The sequence below is a fragment of the Astatotilapia calliptera genome, chromosome 17, assembly GCF_964374335.1.
Source record: "Astatotilapia calliptera chromosome 17, fAstCal68.1, whole genome shotgun sequence".
In the NCBI taxonomy this organism is placed as follows: domain Eukaryota; kingdom Metazoa; phylum Chordata; class Actinopteri; order Cichliformes; family Cichlidae; genus Astatotilapia; species Astatotilapia calliptera.
In genome coordinates, this window is record NC_137438.1 from 15,390,745 (window position 1) to 15,414,921 (window position 24,177).

Here is a 24,177-nt window from a genome sequence, read left to right on the forward strand (position 1 = left end):
AACCACAGCTTAACTGAGTGGATGAAGCCACTTTACTGATAAACTGCTGGCAAAATGAGTTTACAGATAATTTACTGCCACTTTCCTGCTCACTCTTGGTCTCTAGATACACACCAGGACTTGAGGAGAAAGAATGACTGGGAATCAACTGGCTGGCATGGAGACTGAGAATAGAGGGGGTAATTTAACATGTTTATGTGAAGCGGGAAAAGCTACTCTCACCCCAGTGAACAAAAATGTGATACACTGTAAAAAAACAAAAAAAAAAAACTCAGTTCTGTCTAAAACTTTGTTGATTCAAGTCACTGCACGTTTTCTCAGGTTCATCCACAGCCAGGGCTGCACATGAGTGGTCCGCAGGTGCGCATTCGCTGTCAAAATAAAAGACACGCACCAGATAAGAAGTTGCAACGCGCGTTTGCGTAAATAAGATTTTCAGGAGGACAGACGTTTGTTTAGAACTCTTAAAGATGTTGAAAAAGCAAGCTCCTTTAAGCAATTACTTTGGTGTTCCTCCACCACCAAAGAAATGTCAGGAGTCCGAACCGCAAAAGAAGCACGTATTCTCGGAAAAATGGTTGCCGAGGTGAGCTGGCTTCAAACGAATAATGAACGCACAGAGATGTGGTGCAGAATATGCCGTGAAAATCCCACTCTAGCGGACAAAAACAGTGCCTTTTATATGTACGCAAACGCGCGTTGCAACTTCTTATCTGGTGCGCGTCTTTTATTTTGACAGCGAATGCGCACCTGCGGACCACTCATGTGCAGCCCTGGACATAGACTTTAAATTAAAGACCAATACAGCAGACATGCCACACATTTGTACATTTTGTATTGTGAATCTCCACGGTTAATGTTGGGCCTGCCACCATGTGGCTATTTTTTGGAGCCAGAAGTGACCAACAAAGGATAAAAGGCAGAGTGTAAATTATTTGCTAGCTTGGTGAACAAAGACTCCATAAATGGGATGCAGAGAAACACATACCTGCTAATTTAGTATGTAAAAGATTAAAACACTATAACTACACTCACCACAATTTCAACATAACCTTGATGGATTACATTGAGTCCCTTTAATCGTAAGTGGGCCAGACTATTGACCAGTAAAATTCCCAATTCTGTCTGTGTGCAGAATTTGATAGACAAAGGTTGCTGAAAGAGTCAGCACGACTCTTTGGGTTAAGATTCTAAGAAATAAATATGTTAAACTACAACTACTAAGCACAAGTAGGTCATTGTAGACTTGCCTATAATTATAGACATGAAAGGTTTCGCTAATTAACAGAAATTACAATCTTTTTATTAATTTGTTTTAAACTGTTTAAAAAAAGCTTCAAAAACCAGAAACTTTTATAGTCGACAAATTTTAAAAAAACACCTTCCCCTTATTTAATTAATTAATTTGGTAAATAATTAACTGTTGACATTTTTTAAAAAATGGTCACGGGAGTTTTATCAGTAGCAAAAGCTTTAAAAACTTAGGAAAGTAAAAAAAGTATTTTCTTTTCAAAATAGAATTAATTTTGCTTGTTTTGACTGCATCACAGACAGACTATAACAGAAGGATGAAGTGGCCATGACATCATCAGTTGGCTTGTTAACATTTTGAAGCCTCAGGTTTCTGTTGTCCAGGTCATCACAGTAAAGTCAGGCCCTTCATTACTTACTGCCCATTACTTCCAAACTTCAAGAACTGACTCTTCACTTGCTGTCTAATGAATTCCATCTCTTGGCACCAGACAATCAATCTCATTCACTTCACCTGTCAGTGGTTTGAATGTTATACAAGTTCAAGATCAATGACATTACCCACCTATTTTTTTCCCTTTTGTTTCTAAAAGTAATCAGCAATTTAGTGAAATTTGTTAGAAACAAGTTCAATGATTTCATTTAACAAACACAAAAAAGGAATTTTCTTCCGAGGACTCAGCCACAAAATAACTTAAGAGACCTTTTTGCAGTGTAGCTGTTGTCAGCAGCTTGAGGCATTGTTTAAACCTGGGGTCAGTTGTCATTTATTGGATGTGACTTTATGTGTTCAGTGGAAGAACTCTCCCTAAAAATCTGCCTTAATGTAAAAAGCGTGATGCACCACATAAAAGAGAGCAAATTGTAAAAACACAATCAATCAGTGCACAACGCAAGCGTAGAGTATGAAAAAAAACTTTATTACTGTTGCAAGGTAACATTGACAACAACATGCTTTTACCACAATAAAAAATAAAAAGATATTGCACTGGTTTTTATTCTAGCAATGTTTTTTCCCCCCATCTCTCCCTCTTAAACCTTTTCTGAAGCTTTTACAATACACAGCTAAATCTTCTTTCTCATCTTCATCACTCCTACAAGACAACACAAAGCGTGGAGATACTGCTCTTGTCTACAAGACTCGAGGCAATAAAAGTATTTTTCTTGCTTTACAGAGCCAACACAATCCCTTAATATCAGTTTAACGGATGTACGTTGAAACAGCACTGAATCTCATGACGTGGTGGTTCAGTGGTAATAATAACGCTTCTCCTCGTACCTCATCATACCCACAGTCACATGTTTAAATCATCTATATGCCTCACAGTAAAAGCTCGTCGATCCTTGTGATGCTTGTGAGTCAGAAGCGTAGGGAAGATCTTCAGTGACTAAATCATAATTCCATTTGTTAATCGATCCCAGGACTTGGGACGAAGCGTGGGACACCATAAGCAGGTCAGTATACTCAGTTCGATCTGTGGAGGTCAATCGAGAACAAAACTGCCGCATGAGAACAGAAGTTGTAGAGCACACTTATATTTTGTGGTCTGGAATCTCAACACGGTTATCATCTGTGGGGGTTTACAAATGATGAAACTACAACATTTGTGTTTGCAATCATAGCAAAATGAGCTTGCTCCTTGCCAGCACCAACCTCACTTTGATGCCTATTGGTGAATGCTAGCTTTCAGATGACCCATGAGGTCAAATCCACGTAAGTTTGTTAATTGGAATTGGAATACAGTCTTTGCCAAAGACCGTTTTTGCAGATTTGTGAGGCGGCAGTACTCACATTTGACTGATATTGGTCACCATTTGTTAGTTGATATATAACGTAGATTTTTAATAAGGATACATGAAAACATGCTGTTGAAACGGACTCTACTCTAGTTCCAGTTTTTCTGTAAACAGAAAAATCCAAAACTGAGAACACAGTTAAAATAAATCCAACTACTCGTTTCTTGCTTCAGTCCACAGACAGAACAGTTTTTGGGCTCAAATCTTTACACATGCTTACAATCACGTGCTCACTTGCTCTAAAAATTAATCGGTGGTTAAAAATCTGCCCACAGAATGATTTCTGCTCCAGGCTATTCTCTCTCCCAACACCATTATCTTGATAATGCAACAGAAAGAACCAAAAGGTTTGGACTGTGTGTATAAACAACATCCAGTATGGTCGGATAATCTCATTGACACTAAACTGTTCAAGTTTGATGATGTACAAAAAGTTATTAACTCCCCGACTCTCGTCAGATCGGCCAGAGCGCTCTGATCCTCAGAGGGGAACGGCTCCGTGCCACTGATGCGTTCCACAGACAAACCCACAGACAGCAGAGAAATGTGCTGAATCGCCATCATTTGCAAACTCTTCGTCACATGACACAATATGAACCTATCACATTATGCTCACCTTGCTGATAATCATCCTAGCCTGTTAGAAGTTCCATTGACACTCCCACCCCCCAACACATATACACAAACAAACATAATCAACATGTAAACATAATACAGATTACCACAGTCACTGTCAAAGTCACTTTTACAGTGTCCTTAATATGCAAACTGAAACGAATGAACTCTGCTGCTCCCCCTGCAGTGAAACAAGCTCCACACCAGACACAAAACACTTTAAACACACGAGAAGAGGCCATCCTGTGGGTTGGGCTTTGTGTGCTTTGAGCTCACTTTGAAAGATCAAACTAAAATTACTAAGGATCAAATCAGTTCGTCATTAAAGTGTAAATCAAAAACAAAAAACACTGAAATCACTGAATTAAACAAGCTAAGTGCAGTTTTTGCTTTCACCTGCAAAAACAGTAGTAGCTCTCGGAATCAGTGGTCAAACATCCAGACCGGCTCTCCTTTCAGTGACAGTTTGCCTTTCTTCCCAATCATGCGAGATCAACGCTTCGTGCAGAGCCTCATGACTGACACAGACATGTCGACAGCCCAGCACACATACACGGGTAGGCTGCAGGGAATTCTGGACACACACCCACGCAAACAGTGTATAAAACACAACATACTTTGAAATATTCTACACAGACGATCATGCACAGATTCCTACTCGTGTCATACAGAAAGAAAACTTTACAGGATGAACACAGCGAGTTGGTCCTGATACCAAATAAAAGCAGTGCAGCCTTCAGAGGCAGACGGGGGCCAAAAATAACTGAATGGAGACCCAGCAGAGCAGGGTTTCAGGTGAAAACTGGTCATGTTACTTTACATCCACTGGAATTCTTTTGTTTTAAATGGTGCATCTGAGCGTTTCTGCTTTAATTGAATTCTGGTATAACTAAATTAGGTTTTTGTAGACGACTGAGTCAATAAAAGTCAGGCACGTGATCAAATCCTTTGCATCTGCAGTGCCGTACAGCGGCAATCTACAATCCTATCTCACCACCAGGACCACTCACTAAATCTGTCTCCCTGTTTCTTTGCACAGAACAGAAAAATAAAAATGGAGCTGGAGGATCACAGTTATACCACAATGGGTGAGATCCACTGTCCATTTTGAAAGAGCAAGGGCCTAATGGGACAGCCGCTGACATCTATAAATAGCAGTGTCCAGGGTTTCCCCATTCCTAAAACCTGATCCCACATCATATAAAATACTCAAACACTGATTATGGGGTCAAGACAGTTAAAGGACATCGGAAAACCTGCAACAAATTATGAGTACGGCACAATCCTTGTAAAGAATACATGTATTGAAAAGGTAATCATCTAAAACTGACACAATGTATGGATGAATATATCTGGTAAAACAAGAGGGGAGAGACAATATTTCAGTATTTGTACAAATCCTGTACTTCACCCTAAATGTGCTAGTTTCCATCTGCTGGAAATCAGGACATTTCAGGGCTTAGACTATGTGAAAATGATTAGTTCAAACACTGAAGAGACACTGACTTGGCCGCATTCCTGTCCTGTTCCTCCGATACTTCACTCAGTGCGAGCCAACGCTGCTGTACAACAGCCGTGTCAGAAAGTCAGCAAAAACCACTGCAAGTTTTCATTTTATTTATTAGATGCTCTTATTTTAAGCAGTTTTAAAGTTAAAAAAACAACAAAAACAAACTAAAAAACTTAGCCGCGCATGATAGAAATAAAACTATTAAAAACACTGGGAACAGAGGATAATCCAGGAAAACGATGAACTCTGCAAAATGTCCAGCAGGTGCACAGTTTGCTGTGCAATAACAGAATAAAAGTTTCAGAGACGTTCAGTCGGCTGCAAAGGGTGAAGCAGACCCAGAGGGTCCTGAAGACCGACAGTGTTGGATCAACAGGGAGCACAGTGAGAGCAGAATTTGGCCTATTTCGCTGGGTGCTGCATGTACAATGACGATGCTTGACTCTTACTAACAATTCTATAATGCATTTAAACAGTTTACTAAATATAATGTTGCACTTTATTGCTCAGATACAACTTTCTGTCAATCATAAGTGGATGCTCAGAAAGGAGGGATGTGAATAGGAATAGAAAAGAGGGAGAAAGAGGAGTGCGTTAAGTAAGGCACGTCCTGATCTCTTCGAGGAACATGTGTGGAGGCTCTGCTCGACATCAAGGTGAGATAATGAGGCAGCACAAGAGGAGTGGAAAAGCTGTGCGCGTGTGTGTGTGTGTACTTTTTAAAGTAGTGTCTCCTTGGACTGCTGAGCAGTACTGTGTTTCTAGCCCCTTATATGTTTGCAGAAAAGCAAAGACCCCCAAACTCCTCATCATATTCTGTCAAGCAAGAACTCACATGAACATAAGATAATCATAAAGAGCACAGAACAGCTGGATTAAAGCTGGGACTATCACATCTGGCTCTGCTTCTCAGCTCTCCTGCTGTGCGTTTACTTTGCTTTCTGATTAGTGTGATGTTGTAAATGTGTTTTTTCCCCGAACATGCAGTTTTTCAAAGTTTTAAAACTTGGAGCCAACACTGAGCCCTGTGATCTTTATGTTTTATTCTGGTACTGTGGTAGGTTTGCTGCTACGTCTTCTTGCTGGTTGCTTTGTCTTGTTGCGAGGCAGCAGTGGTAGCTGTCGTCGTCTGGGGGTCTGACCTCTTGCGCTGAGGCTCAGTTGCTGCAGAAGTGGGTGGGGCTGTGCTAAGAGTGGACTGAGCTGCTGCTGCTGCTGCTGTTGTACCGAACCTCTGTGCAAATGCAGAGGTGGCAGTGTTGTCTCTGCCTGCAGACTCTGATGCATGCCTTTCTGGAACATCTGTGCAGGATCGAGGGTGAGAAGCTGGGGTGGTCAATTTGGCTGGTCTCATGTGGTTGGTGGTGGTTGGTGAAGCAACGCATTGAGTTTTCTGCCTGTTTGGGGAGAGTTGAGGTGACTGAAGGGTCGGGACCTGTTTGGAGGGGAAAGGGACAGGGTCAGCAGGTGGGACTTCTGAGGCGCCACCTCTGGATGGTTTCTGCTCCTTGGTGTTGAATTTGACTGGACCCAGAACACTTTTAGCTACTGTTGCGAGCTGGGACACAACTTTGTCAACCCCACTTTCAGAAGGGGGAACTGGGGATCCTGAACTTGAATTAGAGCTGGAAGAGGATGAAGGTGAGGTGCAGAGACTTGCAGCAGCAGCAGCTGCACACAGTCTCCGATTGTCAGCCTCCTTCTTCTCCTTAGGGATGCCTGGAGATGAGCAAGAAGTGCGAGCAGTATCGCGGGTGTCAGTGGTTTGGCACTCTGCAGTACTTGTGGTGGTCTTGGAGTCTGTGGTCTTTGGAGTACCTGTGGAGCTCTCTGTACAGGGAGTGGTGATTCTGGATCTGTCGATCATTTGGCCATCTGCTCTGGGTTCTGATGGTACAGTCTTTCCCATGACAGTCTTTGAGTCTTTTGGAGGAGCTGGCTTAATAAAAGTGTCCTTGCTAACTGAGATGAATGCACTGCCTGGTGTGGAAAAAGGAAGGGGACCCTGAATGGTATTTGTTGTACTGCTGGGCTCTAGAACCTTCCTCTCTCGTCTTGCATCGTCCTCTGTGGACGAGGCCAAGCTTCCATCTGTTGACCCTTGAGAGCAGGGAGTCTGACTGGGCTTAGTCTCTGCAACAGGTGGTAAAGTGTGCGAGTGGCTGGGTCTGCCTACCTGAGAGGGCCCTGTATGACTGAATGTAGCATGAGGAGTGCAGGGGGAGAGGCAAAGGGTTGGCAGCGTGCCTCCAGGACCTGTTCTCACAGTGGTGGGTCTCAGAAGAGGAGGTGGAGTAGACATATTCCCCCTGCGTCCATCCTGGCTGTCCTCTGAGCCTTCGTCTGTCTCATCCTCAGATGAATCCACCTCATGGATGGCATCTTGCTTCTGCAGAGACTCTCTTCGCTCAGCTCTGTCTTGCCTGATGGCTGACAGTTTGTCCTTCAGCTTGCTCTTCCCTGCTGACAGACCCAGTGAGCCAGACACCACACCGAGTGTGCCATCTCCTTCCTGCCGCCCTAACTTCCTGGATGAAGAAGAGTGTTTGTGCAGACTGCCTTTCTCCACGCCGCGTCCTGCTGAAGACAGCAGACCCTCGCTGGATGACTCCTAGTGGTCAATAAGCAAACAGACACAGAATATCCTTGTTAAAGCACTCACCATTCTGAAAATCCCACTCTTTGCACAGTGAAGAGAACCGTTACCTATCCTGAGATCTGCTGTCTGGGAAGCTAAAAACTGACAGTGTTGTGGATTCCACTGTTAGAATTTAATCGATTTCTGCAATGTGCTGTGTTCAACAATAATGTGTTTTGGGGAAAGCTAAACTAGGTTATGGGCTTGACTGTGCTGGTATATAATACAAACTCTGCAATAAAACTTTCTCTGCTTGTGTCTAAGAAAAAAAAGTCATCTGAAACCCCACAGAAGAAGCAAAGCTCAGTAGAGCTACAACATTTCATCACCAGTTTACAAACATTTTATTTTAGCTTTAACTTAGTTACCATTTGGGAACAATAAGTCCCACACACACACACACACACACACACACACACACACACACACACACACACACACACACACACACACACACACACACACACACACACACACACACACGAAGACTTCTTCTTTACATTTTGGATCTCATTGCCTATTTGTTATATCAAAATAAAAACTTTTTATCTCCCCCACAACAGATGTATTTCCAAATGTAAGAACCATAATACTTGCATGTCCTAAACAAACTCTCATTATTATGATTATTTTGTTGATTATGTGTTAGACCCAACTTTGTGTGAAGGCAGTATCTACCTGGAGGCTCTGTAAGCTCGGCTCCCTCTGCAGAATCTCCTTCTTAAACTCAGAATGCGAGATGTCCAGGCTGTGTTTACGGCTCCCCACAGCTGCTCCAACTGCCAGCTTCTTTTCTGCTGCTGCTGCCATGCCCGAAGATGAAGGAGAGTTAGTGAGAGAGGCTGCTAGTTTCTCAGCTGACTGCACCCTCTTGAGGAGCGGAGAACGTGGAGGCTCTGCACTCTTGGGTCTGGATATCTGCCTCACCAGAGGAGGAGAGGAGTGGAGCTTCACAGGGAATGACTGACCCATGGCAGACTGGCCAAGAGTGTGGCTGGAGAGTGGTGAAGGAGAGCGCTGAGGAGAGCTGCTCTGAGGGGTGGGAGAAGGTGTACGGGCCAGAGGGGAGAGGGGAATGTTGCCAGCTGACTTGCGCCGAGGGGAGCGGTACTGGCGCTGGAGCTTTGGTGCAAGTCCATGTAAGGAGCTGGGTCGAATGTGGCCGGAGCTTGCTGGAGAGTTTGGGACGCTCGAGCTGGGTGAACTGCTCTGGGAAGAGTTCCCACCCACTGTGGGGTATAAAGGAAGAACAATAATGTAGCGGAGATATACCAAATATGATTCGTTTTATTTTGAATGTGTGTTTTGCACATGTAAAAAAACAAAACAAAAAACAGACATACACACACAGATTTAAAAACAAAAAACAAAAATCTATCCAAATGTGTGTCTCACCTGAATGCGTGGAGTCTGGCGTGGACCTGTAGCCCTGTGTTGGGCTCCGAGGTGACAGATTGTGTGTTGGTGAGCCGGGGCCACTTTCCCCTGATGACAGTGAGCGGTTTAAAGAGGACAGACTGCGGCTAGTGTGGAGGAGAGATGCCTGTTTGGTGATTTTCCGGAAAAGAGATGTCCTCTTCTTACTGTGGGAGGTGAAACAATTAATTGATCAAGAACTGTCTGTGTAGGTTCTCAGTCATAAAAGTCATGGTCTTAGGAGCTTAAAGAGGAGGTAAGTGGACTTCTTTATGTTTGAAGACATTTAAACTCTCATCCAACCTGATTTTTAGTTATAAAAAAGCAAAAGGTAAGAAGCATTGATCCATGCTGGATCATCCTGGTAAGTAAATTCCAAAAGGTGGATTCTGCTCATCTGGACGTAGTGTTTTCAGTGGGAGAAACATTTTGTCACTCATCCAAGTGACTTCTTCAGTCTCAGCAGACTGCAGGTTTCCCCAATCTTATAAACAGTACATTTGCACAATGACTGAAACTAGCACCACTGACGAACAATGGGCTGTGAGGTCAGTTCATTGATCATTAATATGCAAATTGTCACGACCATTGATCAACAACCACTGATCAAAGGGCAAAAGGTGAAGAGTCCCACTGTCATTGTCGCAACATCCCTGTTCTGGGACTGTTTTTAAACCAAAGATCACCTCTGATCCAAGAGGATCAGAGGTGAAATGTTTTCAACAAACTGAAACAAGTCCAACTGTCCAACAAACTCCTAAGATTGTTCAAGAATTCTTTGCACAAGCACGCTTGTTATTGCTCGACTTGTGTGTGTATATTTCCCACCTGTCCTGTCCCTCCTTGTTCTTGGTTTTCTTATTTCGTCTTGCCATCTTGGATTTGTGGGTAGTCTTTCGAGCAGGGCCGACTTTGATGGACGTGTTCTCAAACGGGGTTGCAGAGATGGACACTTTGGCACCACTCTGAGTGACGACCAAGCAATAGAAACATTTCTTACTTTCAGAAAAAGATATCTTTACAAAACATTTAAAGTTGTGTGTATGAGCTGAGAAGTCGAAAGGTCTGACTTCTCAACTCATACACATGCAAGGTGTAAAATTCTGTTACCACATGCAAGGTCACAGAATTTTTATCAGCTTGAATCATATCTTTATTTTGCAAAGAATCGATTTAAACAGAAAGAACACAAACAGAAGGAGAAGACTGATGTTTTTGCTGTCCGCTGAAAAAGTTACTTTAGTGAGTACAAAAGGTTGTGATCCCGTACCTTTAGAATAAGCTCCACTACCTCTGTGTGAACCAGGCCATGGACCGGCTCCCCATTAACATGGGTGATCAGGTCACCCTCTCTGAGCCCTGCCTCGTGGGCCGGTCCCCCTTCCTCCACATGCTGGCAGTGAGCAGAGAGTTAGACGAGTGTAAGGGAAAAAAAAGAGGAGGGAGAAAGTGAACGAAAAAAGTACTATTACTGCCACCTTCTGTCAAACAACAAGAAACCTGCAAACACAGTGATACTATTACAGAGTCCTTTCACAGACATCTGTTAAAACAAAGTGATAATGGGGAAAGAGCTACCACACATGAAAGACAGTTTGGCCAAATAGTTTAACAGCTTAAAACAAAAAAAATATTTTTTATTGTTAAATCTGATACAAATTGTGTTTTCAGATATCTCGGTGAAAATAGCAGCTGCATCCACAAACGTTAGTTAAAACTCTGCTATGCACACAACAAACAAATACGATCCAGAAAAGGAGCTACCTTCTCTGAGCCCACGCCAATTTAAGAGGAAAAGTTCAAAACTATCCTGAGCTCTCATCAATGAAAACTTGGTCTGTCCTGTAGCAGAGACAGACCAAGCTTGTTATCTGCAAGCAGCTGAAAGCCAGTTGGGGTACATTAGTGCACATAGGATGGGTAGTTTCTCACATCTGTGAAGGCCGCCGCAATGTATACAGATTTTGAAGCAATGCATTTTACCTTTCAAGGAAGACCTTGTTTATTTCATCAACACAAACATGACTTTATGACTATATTGTAATAAAGCTGCAGATGCAAAACTGGCCTGCCTGCAGCCCGGACCTGTCGACTACAAACATTTATAAAGACAAACACAATAAAGGGGGGCACTAAATGTTGAACACCTGAAATGTTCTATCAAGTAAGAAAATGGAAAACATTTAGCTTTCAGAACAACTTCATTTGCTCTTCTCAGTTTCCAAACACTTACAGAATTTCACTTAAAGAGAGAATTACCAAACAAGCCTAAATGTGTCCCTGCCACAACTATTTTTAAATGTCCTGCTGGCAGTTTCAAAAATGAGTAGCCATTCATCTGCTGATGTGTTTGTTTTACTTGATGTATTTTATCAAGTTTACTTTCCTTCATATCCTTAAAAGCGATGTCTTACAAATCATTACATTCTGTATTTAACTGACATTTTATACACCCGGTGTAGCTTTAGCTTTATCCTTTTGTCCTATAGTCCACTGTTTTTAACTCAATATATATCACAAATTTACAACAACAGTCGTCTTAACACACTTTATGGTATAGGTCAAGACCCTGCAGTATTTGAAAATAAAGCCCAGCAATCAGACAAAAAGTTAATGAGCAAAAACCTGGTGACAGCAGGGAGAAAACAACTCCCTTTCAACAGGAAGAAGCCTTAGGGAAGACCAGAATCAGTCAGGGGCAGCTATCTGCTGTCACCAGTTTGGTTTTTCTTTTAAACATATGGTACTTATCATCAGTATCATTACTAAATCTGGTGCGACACTCACCCAGACCATGTGATGTACAGTGTAGATGTCAGAGTCACCCATGTACACTCGGATGGCTCTCAGAGTAAAGCCATACTTCTTTCCAGCTCTGTGGATGATGATGGCAGGTTTGACATTAGTCACAGCTGGAGACAGGTCCCGGCTTGGTGAAGAGTCTCGTGATGATGGATTGGATGACAGTGAGTGGGGAGACATCGGGCTGGCCAATGGCGAGGCGCCATGATGGTCTTTCAAAAAACAAAAAAAAAAAACCCAAAACAAAACACAAAAACCACACAAAGAACAAAACATGACAGATTATACCTGATTTCATGTAGCATGGTTGCAGATTCATTCTACTCTAGTGCAAAGGACAGCAGCTGTCCACAATAATTCAAAATACTATGACCAAGTTAATGCTGTTCATGTTGTCTTTTTGGTTTTAAGAACCTAATTTTTTGAATGTTTGAAAGCACCTGCAGGAATCATCAGCGACAGCGTTGTAGCCGAGGCCGACTTGATGACCTTGTTGAGCGGCCTGGTCGTTGCGTGTCTGTCTGCATCTCCAGACAGCATGCGATGGCGAGCCCTACGAGCTGCCAGGTCACTGATGGCCTTTGGAATGGAGGGAGAGTCGCTGTCTGCTGCAGCTTTGGCACCTCCGCTGGCACCACCGTTACTGCTGTTGGCACGTTCGCACGCATCGCCTGAACTGCCTGCTGTATTCACATAGGAAAATTGAGGAATAACACCAAAAGTAGCAAATTAGGTCAGACCTGAAAGCTTTAAAAGATGTGGAAACAATCTTTTTCGTTCATATTCATCTTCACATTTGTAACTTTTTCATGTGACCCATTTAATCCCCCTAAAAACAACAAACCACATTAGTACTATTAGCATTAACATTTTTATCTTAGTATATAAGGTGTTTAAACTACACTGACGAGTGAGTGTGGCTTTGCTCAGTTGGCTGGAGGTGGAGCTTGGTGTGGTGGGAGACTCGTCGAGCTTCAGCTCTCTTTCCACTGGAAGCTCTGGGATGGCGAGGGGCAGCTCATCACATCGCAGGCCCCTGACTGCATTTGGGCCAAGCAGGCTGGGACTCTTTCGACTTCCAAGTGCACCTTAGAAATCAGCAAATTAGAGGCACAAATAAGTTACAACTTATTATATCTTATTACATCTTTTTTTAAAAATAAATAAATAAAACATTTATGAATAACTTCTTTTGGGCTAAGCTACTCGCTGTGCTATGTGTACTGGACATGCACATGAAAGAGCATGACAGATACAGCATATTTATCAGAAGAAACTGGGGGATTTTGTGGCAGGTAAATGCAGGAACTGGTAAAAATTAAAAACTTCAGCAACAACTTGTAGGCAGTTGTTTGTAGACTGTGCTGAAGGACAGTTTTGCCCTGAAATTTGGTTATTTCAGTTTATCAGAGCTAGCCTTTCTTTACCTTGCCCTTGGCCTCCTTCCTCCTCTGAAGAGATAGCAAAGCGCGGCATCTCAATGATAGCAGAGCAGCAGCGTCTCCTGACTGTCAGGGGTGGGCTTGAATCACTCTCTGTGTGGGAAGACTCAGAGACTGACAAACGCTTCCGCAGGCTGTAAAGGTGAAGGACAGGACAGAACAAACACATGAACAGCTACTAAATAAAGCTGAAAACATCATCATCATCATAATTTTTAACTAGAAATAAAGCAAAAAGTACATAAACCAGCAAACATGCTCACTTGGGGCATGCAGGGGAAATTTGGGTAAATACATATGGCCCACAGCCTACTGTGGCCGCAAGAACTGGCATGAAATGTGGGGCCCAACTGGACGACAGTGGGACATACCCACAGTATGCCCATTGTTTATGTGTGGGTTTCCCTACTGGAGCCACAAAAGGGCAAAACTGCTATGGACCATGAGCAGGCCCGGGGCCCACGCGGGTTTTTGTCAACAAGACCACACAACCCCACAGCTCACCCACAAATACCCAATGTGGATTTGCACAGACATGTCTGCTCGGAAATATCTGTTGTCTTTTTTGTAAATGAACTCACATCTCCGGAGATCCCACCATCCAAGATCGATCTCTGGACTTGAGTCCACTCAGGCTGTCGATGCGATCTCCTCCCTCCTCACTGAGGCTGCGTTTGGTGGGAGGAGGTGTCCTCTTTTCCTCATGCAGAGACAAACGTTCCATGCTGCTGTACACCTATAAAAACATTTCTCTGCATCAGACATCATCTTTAGAGCAGAGACTCTTAATCCTTTCTGACTCTGAATATATATGCAATGCCAAAATCTTTGATGGTCCTCAGGATCAAATGGTAAGCTGCCCTGGCATTAAGAATATCCTCCAAGTGTATCAGTTCAAACACACTAAAACAATCAAAAATATGTTAGTATCTAATATTAAATTATCAAAAGATCATTTATTTCACTGATATCTGTCATTTGAGGGTTTTGGCTTATTTACTGAGCATAACCTTCCAAATAAAGATCCAGCTGATTTAAAAGTACAAGACATGGATGAGTCAATGTGTACCTTGCTGAAGCGAGGCGAACAGGAGGAGAATTGTCGTATCTCCACGTGTTCTTCATCATTGGTATCGTCCTCCTCCTCTGAATCCACGTGGTGGTAGCGATCAGAACGAGCTGAGACAGACACATGTTGGTTGTGACGAGACTACATGACTTTCAAACAGTGAACAATCTCTGTAAGGCACTGGCAGACATACTGTCAAAGTAACTGGTGTCATCCTCTGACTCCAGTTGGGGGATGAACTCGGCTTTCTGTCTTAGCAGGCTGTTCCAGTCCAGATCTGTGAAGAATTGGTGCTGCTTCACCTCAAAGGCACTTCCTGTGGAGTTGAAAAATTAAAGAGAAGATAGAAAGGATTGAGATATATATGGTGGGTAGGTGATGGGGTGGAGGTGGAGTGGGGAACACAAGCATCAAAGAACAACCTACAAGTTAGCAGAACGCATGCTGACAGGGTCTAACTGAACATCTACAAAAAAGCCAAAGACAGTGATGCGGAACACAAAAAGGCCTCTGAAACATGGGAAGAAAGAGAATTACATTCCAAAATAAGTTTTTCACTATATACTACCAGTCAGAAGTTTGGACACGTCTTCTCCCTTTGCTTTGATTACTGCTTTGCACACTTGGCGTTCTCTCGATGAGCTTCATGAGGAAGTCACCTGAAATGGTTTTCCAACAGTCTTGAAGGAGTTCACAGAGATGCTGAGCACTTGTTGGCCCTTTGGCCTTCACTCTGCAGTCCATCTCATCCTAAACCATCTCAATTGGGCTTAGGTCAGGTGACTGAGGAGAGCGGGCCATCTGGCGCAGCACTCCATCACTCTACTTCTTGGTAAATAGCCCTAACACAGCCTGGAGGTGTGTTTGGGGTCATTGTCCTGTTAAAACATAAATGATGGTCCAACTAAACAGAAATGGGATGTTGCTGCAGGATGCTGTGGTAGCCATGCTGGTTCACTGTGCCATTCAATTTTGAATAAATCCCCAACAGTGTTGCCAGCAAAGCACCCCCACACCATCACACCTCCTCCTGCATGCTTTACGGTGGGAAGCATGTATGTAGAGACCATCTGTTCACCTTTTCTGCGTCGCTCAAAGACACGGTGAGTGGAAGCAAAGATCTCAAATTTGGCCTCATCAGACCAAAGCACAGATTTCCACTGGTCTAATGTTCATTCCTTGTGTTTCTTGGCCCAAACAAATCTCTTCTGCTTGTTGGTTTTCCTTAGTAGTGGTTTCTTAGCAGCTATTTGACCATAAAGGCCTGATCTGGGCAGTCTCCTCTGAACAGTTGATGTGAAGATGTGTCTGCTACTGGAACTGTGTGGCGCTTATTTGGCCTCTAATCTGATGTGATATTGGTGATGATGGACTGTCGTTTCTCTTTACTTAGCTGATTGGTTCTTGCCATAATATGAGTTCTAACAGTAGTTCAATTCTACAAATGAACCCTGACAAGGAACACTTGTGAAGTGAAAACCATTTCAGGTGACTACATCACAAAAGTCAAAAAAGCAAAGAGTGGCAAAGGGTGGTGGCTGTATCTACAATGTAGAAAGCAGTGAAAACAAAGGAAAACCATTACATGAGAAGGTGTGTCCAAACTTTTGACTGTGTAGTAACAGTTATTTCTACATGACTAAAATGATAAGGGAGTTGAGATGAATGGGTTCCAACACAATATTGCAATTTCACACAGCGGCAAAGGCAACGCTACTGATTTCTTTGAAGGTTCAGCAACCAAAGCAGTTTTACTGACACACTGCCAAGGTCAAAATAAAAATCTGTTTAAATAATTCACACAGGCACACCAGCACACTCCTATGGTCACATACATTTCTACGTTTTGTCTTGTCTTATCTTAGTGTAGCACTTCTTTGTGGTAATGTTTATCTAATTCTTGAAAAACTCTTTTGCTTTACAGTGCATTACCTGTGCCCAGTCTCTCCAGAGGATTTTGTCTTAGCAGCTTGGAAATAAGGTCCTGTGCATCCTGAGGCAGAGCTTCATCCCCCTCAGGCCAGATGATCTCATCTAGCACAGCACAAAGACATGCACACGACACTTTGATCTTACTGAAATGAGTCTGTATTCATTTAAAAGAACAAACAAACAAAGATCAAATTCCCTCGATTCTCAGACTTTTGTCTGACTTTTGTCTACCAGTCAACCAACATTATCCAACAATGTTGGATAATACCTCCCATCCACTCCATGACACGCTGGTCAGTCACAGGAGCACGTTCAGTGAGAGACTGAGATTACCAAAAAGCACCACTGAACAACACAGGAAATCACTCCTGCCTGAGGACATCTCTTTGTACAACTCCTCCACTTAACACACTGTATACTGCAATAGCTACACCCTTTTTGCACATGCTCTTCTTTCTTATTCAGCTATTTATCAATAAGTGACTTTTGTGCGCGTGTGTCTGTGTGTGTGTATATATATATCTATATATATCTATATATATATCTATATATATAGATATATAGATATATATATCTATATATCTATATATATATATCTATATATCTATATATATATATATATATATATATATATATATATATATATATATATATATATATATATCTCAGAGGTGTGGACTCGAGTCACATGACTTTGACTCGAGTCAGACTCGAGTCATTAATTTTATGACTTTAGACTTGACTTGAAAAAATGTTCTAAGACTTGTGACTTGACTTGGACTTGAACCTGTTTACTTGAAAAGACTTGATATTTTACCCCATATATAAAATTTAACATGCATATTATATAGAGATTGAAAATGTGACGTCATTCACGGGTAGAACCGCAAAGGATTCTGGGAACTCGTGGCAAGCGGTACTAGCGCACGCAGGCTTTCAATTAAAATCAGTTATACAGCGATAAAAAGAAACACAAAAATGTCAAGAAGCTGTTGTATTATTAACTGCAATAGCCGGTCGCATGACAGCCACGGGAAGCCGACGGGTAAAGAGATCGGTTGTTATCGGATTACGTCGTTGAAGAGAAATTGTTCGAGCCATGTTTCCGAAGTAACAAAGAGGCGACGGATGGCCTGGATTGCAGCCATTCAAAGATCAAATATAACGTCCCAGAACACTCCAGCTCACAGGTTAGTCTGCTCCAAGCATTTACACAAAGGTCAGTCTGCTGTAGTAGTTAATGCGTCATTTTCATAACATAATTGGTGATATAGGTTACAAGCAAGTCTGGCGCTGAACAGAAATTGTCGCGCTATGCTCCTTTATTTATTGTGCATAAATAGTGAATTGTCCTGACACAATATTGTGTTTCGCTTCTGTTATTATGGTACATTGACAAAAACATATACTTTTATTCACAGGATAAAACAGGTTTTTTGTATCACTAATTGCCCAGTACGATTACAGCATACAGTATTATTGTCACTGCTACATTTCTGTGATGAACCAGAAATTATTTCCACTGCTAATTAATTACCGTTGAGCTCAAAGGTCCTATTAATAAACGGTTAATGAATGTGTATTTATGAGACGATTTGTGAGACTGGTAAACTTATGATACGTACGATGGTCTTTCGTTCTACACGGTGCATTTCAAGGTCCTGTACCCATCCGTCGGTAAACTGTACCTGGGCTTGTTGCAGTGACCTGAAGTTACTAAACTTCATGAGTGTATGCACTCACTCCAAGAACCGTATGATTATAAATATGCATATAAATATGCTACGATGAGATAGCTGACTTCATCTAACTAGCAAATGTTGTCCAGGCTACGTTGGTGATACAGTTTTTTTTAATGTGTATGATATTTTTGTCATGCGATTTTAAAGCTGGTCCTACAACCGCATCCAAGAATAACATGCAGCTTATCTCAGAACTGTCGGTGAAAATTATTCTAGGAGCTAGGTTTAATTGAGCTGCATTTTAAAGAGGTGCAATTTCACAATTTGTGTATATTTTCTAAGTTCACTATTTTGTCATGTGTTGAGAAAAACACAGATTTTAAAATTACATGGTCTAATATTTACATTTAGCATAACTGCAACATGCTTTTTTTCGCTTTTTTTTTTTTTTTTTAAAGACTCGAAATTCAAAGTTTCAGACTTGTGACTTTACTCGGACTTTTACACCAGTGACTTGAGACTCGACTCTGACTTGCCTGACATTACTTGAGACTTGACTTGAGGATAAAGACTTGGTCCCACCTCTGATATATATATATATATATATATATATATATATATATATATATATATATATATATATATATATATAGATAACACCCAGCACGCCCCTGCGGGCGGTTTATCCTTCAAGCTCGGGTCCTCTACCAGAGGCCTGGGAGCTTGAGGGTCCTGCGCAGTATCTTAGCTGTTCCCAGGACTGCGCTCTTCTGGACAGAGATCTCCGATGTTGTTCCCGGGATCTGCTGGAGCCACTCGCCTAGCTTGGGAGTCACCGCACCTAGTGCTCCGATTACCACGGGGACCACCGTTACCTTCACCCTCCACATCCTCTCGAGCTCTTCTCTGAGCCCTTGGTATTTCTCCAGCTTCTCGTGTTCCTTCTTCCTGATATTGCTGTCATTCGGAACCGCTACATCGATCACTACGGCCGTCTTCTTCTGTTTGTCTACCACCACTATGTCCGGTTGGTTAGCCACCACCATTTTGTCCGTCTGTATCTGGAAGTCCCACAGGATCTTAGCTCGGTCATTCTCCACCACCCTTGGGGGCATCTCCCATTTTGACCTCGGGACTTCCAGGTTATACTCGGCACAGATGTTCCTGTACACTATGCCGGCCACTTGGTTATGGCGTTCCATGTATGTATATATATATATATGTATATATATATATATATATATATATATATATATAGATGCTAGCAGGCAAGGCATACATGGAACGCCATAACCAAGTGGCCGGCATAGTGTACAGGAACATCTGTGCCGAGTATAACCTAGAAGTCCCGAGGTCAAAATGGGAGATGCCCCCAAGGGTGGTGGAGAATGACCGAGCTAAGATCCTGTGGGACTTCCAGATACAGACGGACAAAATGGTGGTGGCTAACCAACCGGACATAGTGGTGGTAGACAAACAGAAGAAGACGGCCGTAGTGATCGATGTAGCGGTTCCGAATGACAGCAATATCAGGAAGAAGGAACACGAGAAGCTGGAGAAATACCAAGGGCTCAGAGAAGAGCTCGAGAGGATGTGGAGGGTGAAGGTAACGGTGGTCCCCGTGGTAATCGGAGCACTAGGTGCGGTGACTCCCAAGCTAGGCGAGTGGTTCCAGCAGATCCCGGGAATAACATCGGAGATCTCTGTCCAGAAGAGCGCAGTCCTGGGAACAGCTAAGATACTGCGCAGGACCCTCAAGCTCCCAGGCCTCTGGTAGAGGACCCGAGCTTGAAGGATAAACCGCCCGCAGGGGCGTGCTGGGTGTTTTTTTTTTTTTTATATATATGTGTGTGTGTGTCTTTGTTACTGTTTGTACTGGAGCACTGTAACCAAAATAATTTCCCCTAGGGATCAATAAAGTATTCTGATTCATTCCTGTTTGCAACAATAACGACACTAACTCTGAGCACTAACCTGTAAAACACTAAAAGTATAGATCAATCAAGAGTCACGTCTTTCATGACAGCCCTCTATCACCACTTTGTATTAATGTGGGCAGAAGTCAAGAAAAGAGACGGTGCGATCAATACAGGTTTATGATTATTGATTAGGCCTATCATCTAAGGGAATTCAAAAGGGGAAAGGAACACAGCAGAAATCATAATTGATTTTAGTCCTTACAGAGAAGCCCGGGATCCTTTACTGCAGAGCTACATGTAAACATTTCTGAAGACGTCTGCCGTTCTCGCTGAGGCTGGGAGTCAGCAGGCTCAAATGTTTATTATTCTGATTACAAAGCAACACCGTTATTAGACCAGTAACTACACAAAGGGTTTAAAGGGTTAAAACCCACATCTGCATGGAGTGACTTAATACTAAGGTGTTATAGGGACATCGAGCATTGAGTCCTTAATGCTAAGTCTGAAGTTCAGTTTTTAAAATTTCACACTTATTGGATTCTGAACTTCAACAGGTAACAAAGGAACAAACAGTCAGGCTGCTGCCTCCATTTCTACATGTTCATATTTCTAAAGCAGAATCACTGTGGCGATCACGTCTTTGTGCTGCTTTTTAACTGTAATTTGTGTTACTGACTTCATGTCAGTAACACATGAAGTCGGAAAGGAACTGAAATTGCTAAAGTCTAATCAATGCCCATCCCTAGTGATGGATTGATAGATTAATGTGTATTATATGTTTTTATCTATTAAGTATGAATATGTAAGTGAAAGCCAAATGACACTATGCATGTATTTCTTCTTGTCCCTCAATTCTTGTTCATTGTGATGATCATCATTAACCGTCACCCTCTTTCTCTTTCAGCCTTACTAACCACCGACTGTGAGGCTCACTTATGAGCACATTAAGCTATGGGAGCCTGGCTGACTCTCCTCCTCTACTGCCCACCTTTGTCTTTGGTTTAGTAAATTATTCTTGCATTATTAAAAACCCTTTGAACTACAACAACTTTGTGGCACCTTATATATTGGGATACTCCTGATTTTACAAAGTACAACATTAATAAAAAGCAATGAGCAGGTGATGTACTCACCACTGATAACCTGACCAAAGAGCTCCTCTGGAGTGTCTCCGAAAAAGGGAGCGCAGCCCACCAGGAACTCATACAGGATGACTCCCATTGCCCACCAGTCCACCGGCTTGCCGTAGCCCTGACGGAGAATCACCTCGGGGGCGATGTACTCTGGAGTGCCACAAACCTGCAAAAGCAGAACGTTAGCTCAGCACATGAAAAACACACACACAAAGGTATTTATTCAGTTTTGTTAAGGAAAGACAGGCATAACTTCTGGGTCTGAAAAGTGAAGCCAACACTATGCAAACATGCAAACACTGCCCTTGGGCTTTGTCTCTGTAAAACCTTTCTGCTGAGTTTATCATACATACGGAATAAAACATCAAATTCATTTTGTAAACTGACATAATTCAAAGTTTAAGAAAGGAATCGGGGGTGTGCTCACTGACTAACAACTTCTGAATGACAAATGTGAGTGTGCAGTTTCACAGTCAGTCATAACATGCATGCATAAGCCTTAAAAAGCTCATACCTGTTTGTCCAGAAACTCCCGGGTGTCTTTCTCTATGTGTCCTTCATACAGATTTGTGGTCAAACTCATCAAACCGATTTTAGAGAGGCCAAAGTCCGTCAGCTTGATGTGTCCCATAGATGTGATGAGAAGACTGCACGAGAGAAAATTGAAAGTTTCTGTCCAGACAGCAAATGTTGGAAAAACAGTGCACTATTTCTATTAGTTTCTAACCTTAGTAATAACAATAATCAACAAAATCATAAAAAAGAAAACACATATGAGCAACTTATGTTAAAGTAATTACTGCGAAAAAACACTGTGAACAAGGCTTCAGACTGCTCCAAACACTCGTCATGGTGCAGTGTGATGTGGATATCCCTATTTTAGTTATCTGAGTCTTACTTGTCAGGCTTGAGGTCTCTGTGCACGATGCCATAATTGTGAAGATATTCTAAGGCGAGGACAGTTTCAGCAAAGTACATACGAGCCATATCCACAGGCAAGGCTCCGATATTCTTCAGGAGTGTGGCACAGTCGCCACCTATAGATGACACATGAGAGTTGCAATATTAGACAACATAATACTACTACCACCACTAATGACAACTAGTAATTATCTTACCCTCCACATACTCCATCACCATGCACAAGTGTCTCCTGGTCTCGAAAGAACAGAACATTGAGACAACAAAAGGGTTCTCAGCAAATGTTAGTATGTCTCGCTCTACAAAGGCCTGCTGGATCTGGTTCCTCAGGATCAAGTTCTGCTTGTTGATCTTCTTCATAGCAAATCGTTGCCTGGTCTCCTTGTGACGTACGAGAAACACAGCCCTACACAGGACAAGAAAGGTATTCAGGTTTTACAAAGAACTTAACATATATTAAAAATACAGACAGAGAGATGGGTTGAATGCTGTTGTACCCATAGGCTCCATTACTGATGAGCTTGATATTTTCAAAGTCCTCCTCTCGAGGGGTTTTGGCTTTAGTCTGTGGTGATCCTGCTGGGACTGTGGCTACTCGAGTCTGAAACACAAAAGCAAAAAACATGAAAGGTTTTCAACCCAAAGAGAAGAACCATGAAAAAAAATCTTTACTGTATTTTCATAAATGATTAGTAAAATTCACCCTTTTGTATGTTTCTGAATCTACAAGTTGCTTGAAAAGTGATTTCAAATTGATTAGATGATTAAAATGAAAGTCAATTAAACTGCTTACATTTTTGGTCTACTTTCACAGATTCCTATTTAACACTCCTTCATTGTATACTCACGTCAACTGAATCATCTGTCTCTGGGGTTTCTGGGTTTCCACTATCATAGCTGCTGAGCTGAGTCATTTCTACAACGAGACACAAGGATCAATGACCAGGAGAAAGAGGAACCGAGGGGGGCAAAGAAAAAGACAGTAGTTAACCAGTTAAATAAGAAATATTTGATGTTTGCTGATGTTACCCTCCAGAGGGTCCCTGGTGAGGCCCAGCTGGCTGATGATGTATCGGGGAATGTCAGACTTAATGCCCTGGCCTTCTTTTGCATGGCCTTCAGCTGCTTCCAACAAGTGGTAGAACTCCTCAGGATCAAACTCCTGCAAAGGAGGGAGAGTGGAAGGAGGTCATGAAGCAGGAGTGGCATAAAGAGACAAATCAAAGCTTAAGGTTCAAAATCAGGTAATAACAGAATGAGAATCTATTTCTTTTGGTGCCAAAATGGTTCCTACAATCTCAGCTGTGTAAGTTGTTATGAAAGCCATGACACATGTGAATTTAAATGGTTGAAAGCCTTGACCTGTCCAGACTTTTATTAGCTGTTCAGTATTTTGCCTTGCAATAATAACAATAAACAGTAACATATAATATGAAGATTCTTTGTGTAGTTCTGTATCTGTGATAATTCTCCAGTAACGAAATATCATAATTTAGCACAAAATGCTCCCGTCCTGTTTGAGTCTCGACATGGAGAGAAACAGAAATTCATCTGGTTATCTTATTAGATCAAGATATTCAACTCTGATTTAAAGTGAGTTGCCCCAACAACAGCGCTGCACAGAAAAAAAACACAATCTAAACCTTCTGTGTGATTCTAAAGCAATCACAGAGCGAAGACTTGGACGGTGCTGCAGACGTACAGGATGTTTTGCTGGGCAGAAACTTCTGTGTCCTCTGACTAAGACAGACTGCCTGATTATTCCCTTCTTGTGGACACACATAAACACTTCCTGCGCCCTCTTGTCTCTCTGTGCTTTCATTTGTAAAAACCCATCCTGTTCAGTGTCACAGCTTCAGCTGTATGCAATTAGTCAAAACTACTGATGTGAGGACTGGGGAAACCTCCCCTCTTGTCCTCCTCTTCCTCATCCTCTACTGCCCCTCCAATTATCCCTGTCTTCTGCACTCCACATCTTTCTTTCTTTCCCCTTTTCCCATTCTTTTCCCTAATGTCAAACTCCTGGGCTCACCAATTGCTGGTTCCATCT

At 42.3% G+C, this 24,177-nt stretch overlaps 1 protein-coding gene across 7 annotated transcripts in view; it reads right to left on the minus strand.

Moving 5' to 3' along the window:
* Nucleotides 1-2,150: 2,150 nt before the first annotated feature.
* Nucleotides 2,151-24,177, minus strand: part of mast2 (microtubule associated serine/threonine kinase 2) — a 172,527-nt gene continuing 150,500 nt past the window's right edge. For 6 of the 7 annotated variants that reach the window (XM_026147103.2, XM_026147105.2, XM_026147102.2 and 3 more), the window contains 20 exons: nucleotides 23,157-23,289; nucleotides 22,976-23,043; nucleotides 22,625-22,728; nucleotides 22,325-22,533; nucleotides 22,105-22,243; nucleotides 21,721-21,853; nucleotides 21,207-21,372; nucleotides 16,473-16,574; nucleotides 14,734-14,856; nucleotides 14,541-14,650; nucleotides 14,053-14,207; nucleotides 13,457-13,605; nucleotides 12,938-13,117; nucleotides 12,470-12,712; nucleotides 12,015-12,241; nucleotides 10,498-10,620; nucleotides 10,056-10,192; nucleotides 9,207-9,394; nucleotides 8,490-9,040; nucleotides 2,151-7,784 (listed from right to left, as the gene is read on the minus strand). In XM_026147103.2, coding sequence (XP_026002888.2) covers nucleotides 6,243-7,784; nucleotides 8,490-9,040; nucleotides 9,207-9,394; nucleotides 10,056-10,192; nucleotides 10,498-10,620; nucleotides 12,015-12,241; nucleotides 12,470-12,712; nucleotides 12,938-13,117; nucleotides 13,457-13,605; nucleotides 14,053-14,207; nucleotides 14,541-14,650; nucleotides 14,734-14,856; nucleotides 16,473-16,574; nucleotides 21,207-21,372; nucleotides 21,721-21,853; nucleotides 22,105-22,243; nucleotides 22,325-22,533; nucleotides 22,625-22,728; nucleotides 22,976-23,043; nucleotides 23,157-23,289 — 4,782 coding nt within the window. In that variant the 3' untranslated portion in view covers nucleotides 2,151-6,242. The remainder of the gene's footprint in view (nucleotides 7,785-8,489; nucleotides 9,041-9,206; nucleotides 9,395-10,055; nucleotides 10,193-10,497; nucleotides 10,621-12,014; nucleotides 12,242-12,469; nucleotides 12,713-12,937; nucleotides 13,118-13,456; nucleotides 13,606-14,052; nucleotides 14,208-14,540; nucleotides 14,651-14,733; nucleotides 14,857-16,472; nucleotides 16,575-21,206; nucleotides 21,373-21,720; nucleotides 21,854-22,104; nucleotides 22,244-22,324; nucleotides 22,534-22,624; nucleotides 22,729-22,975; nucleotides 23,044-23,156; nucleotides 23,290-24,177) is intronic. The other variant, XM_026147104.2, reaches the window with a different exon arrangement.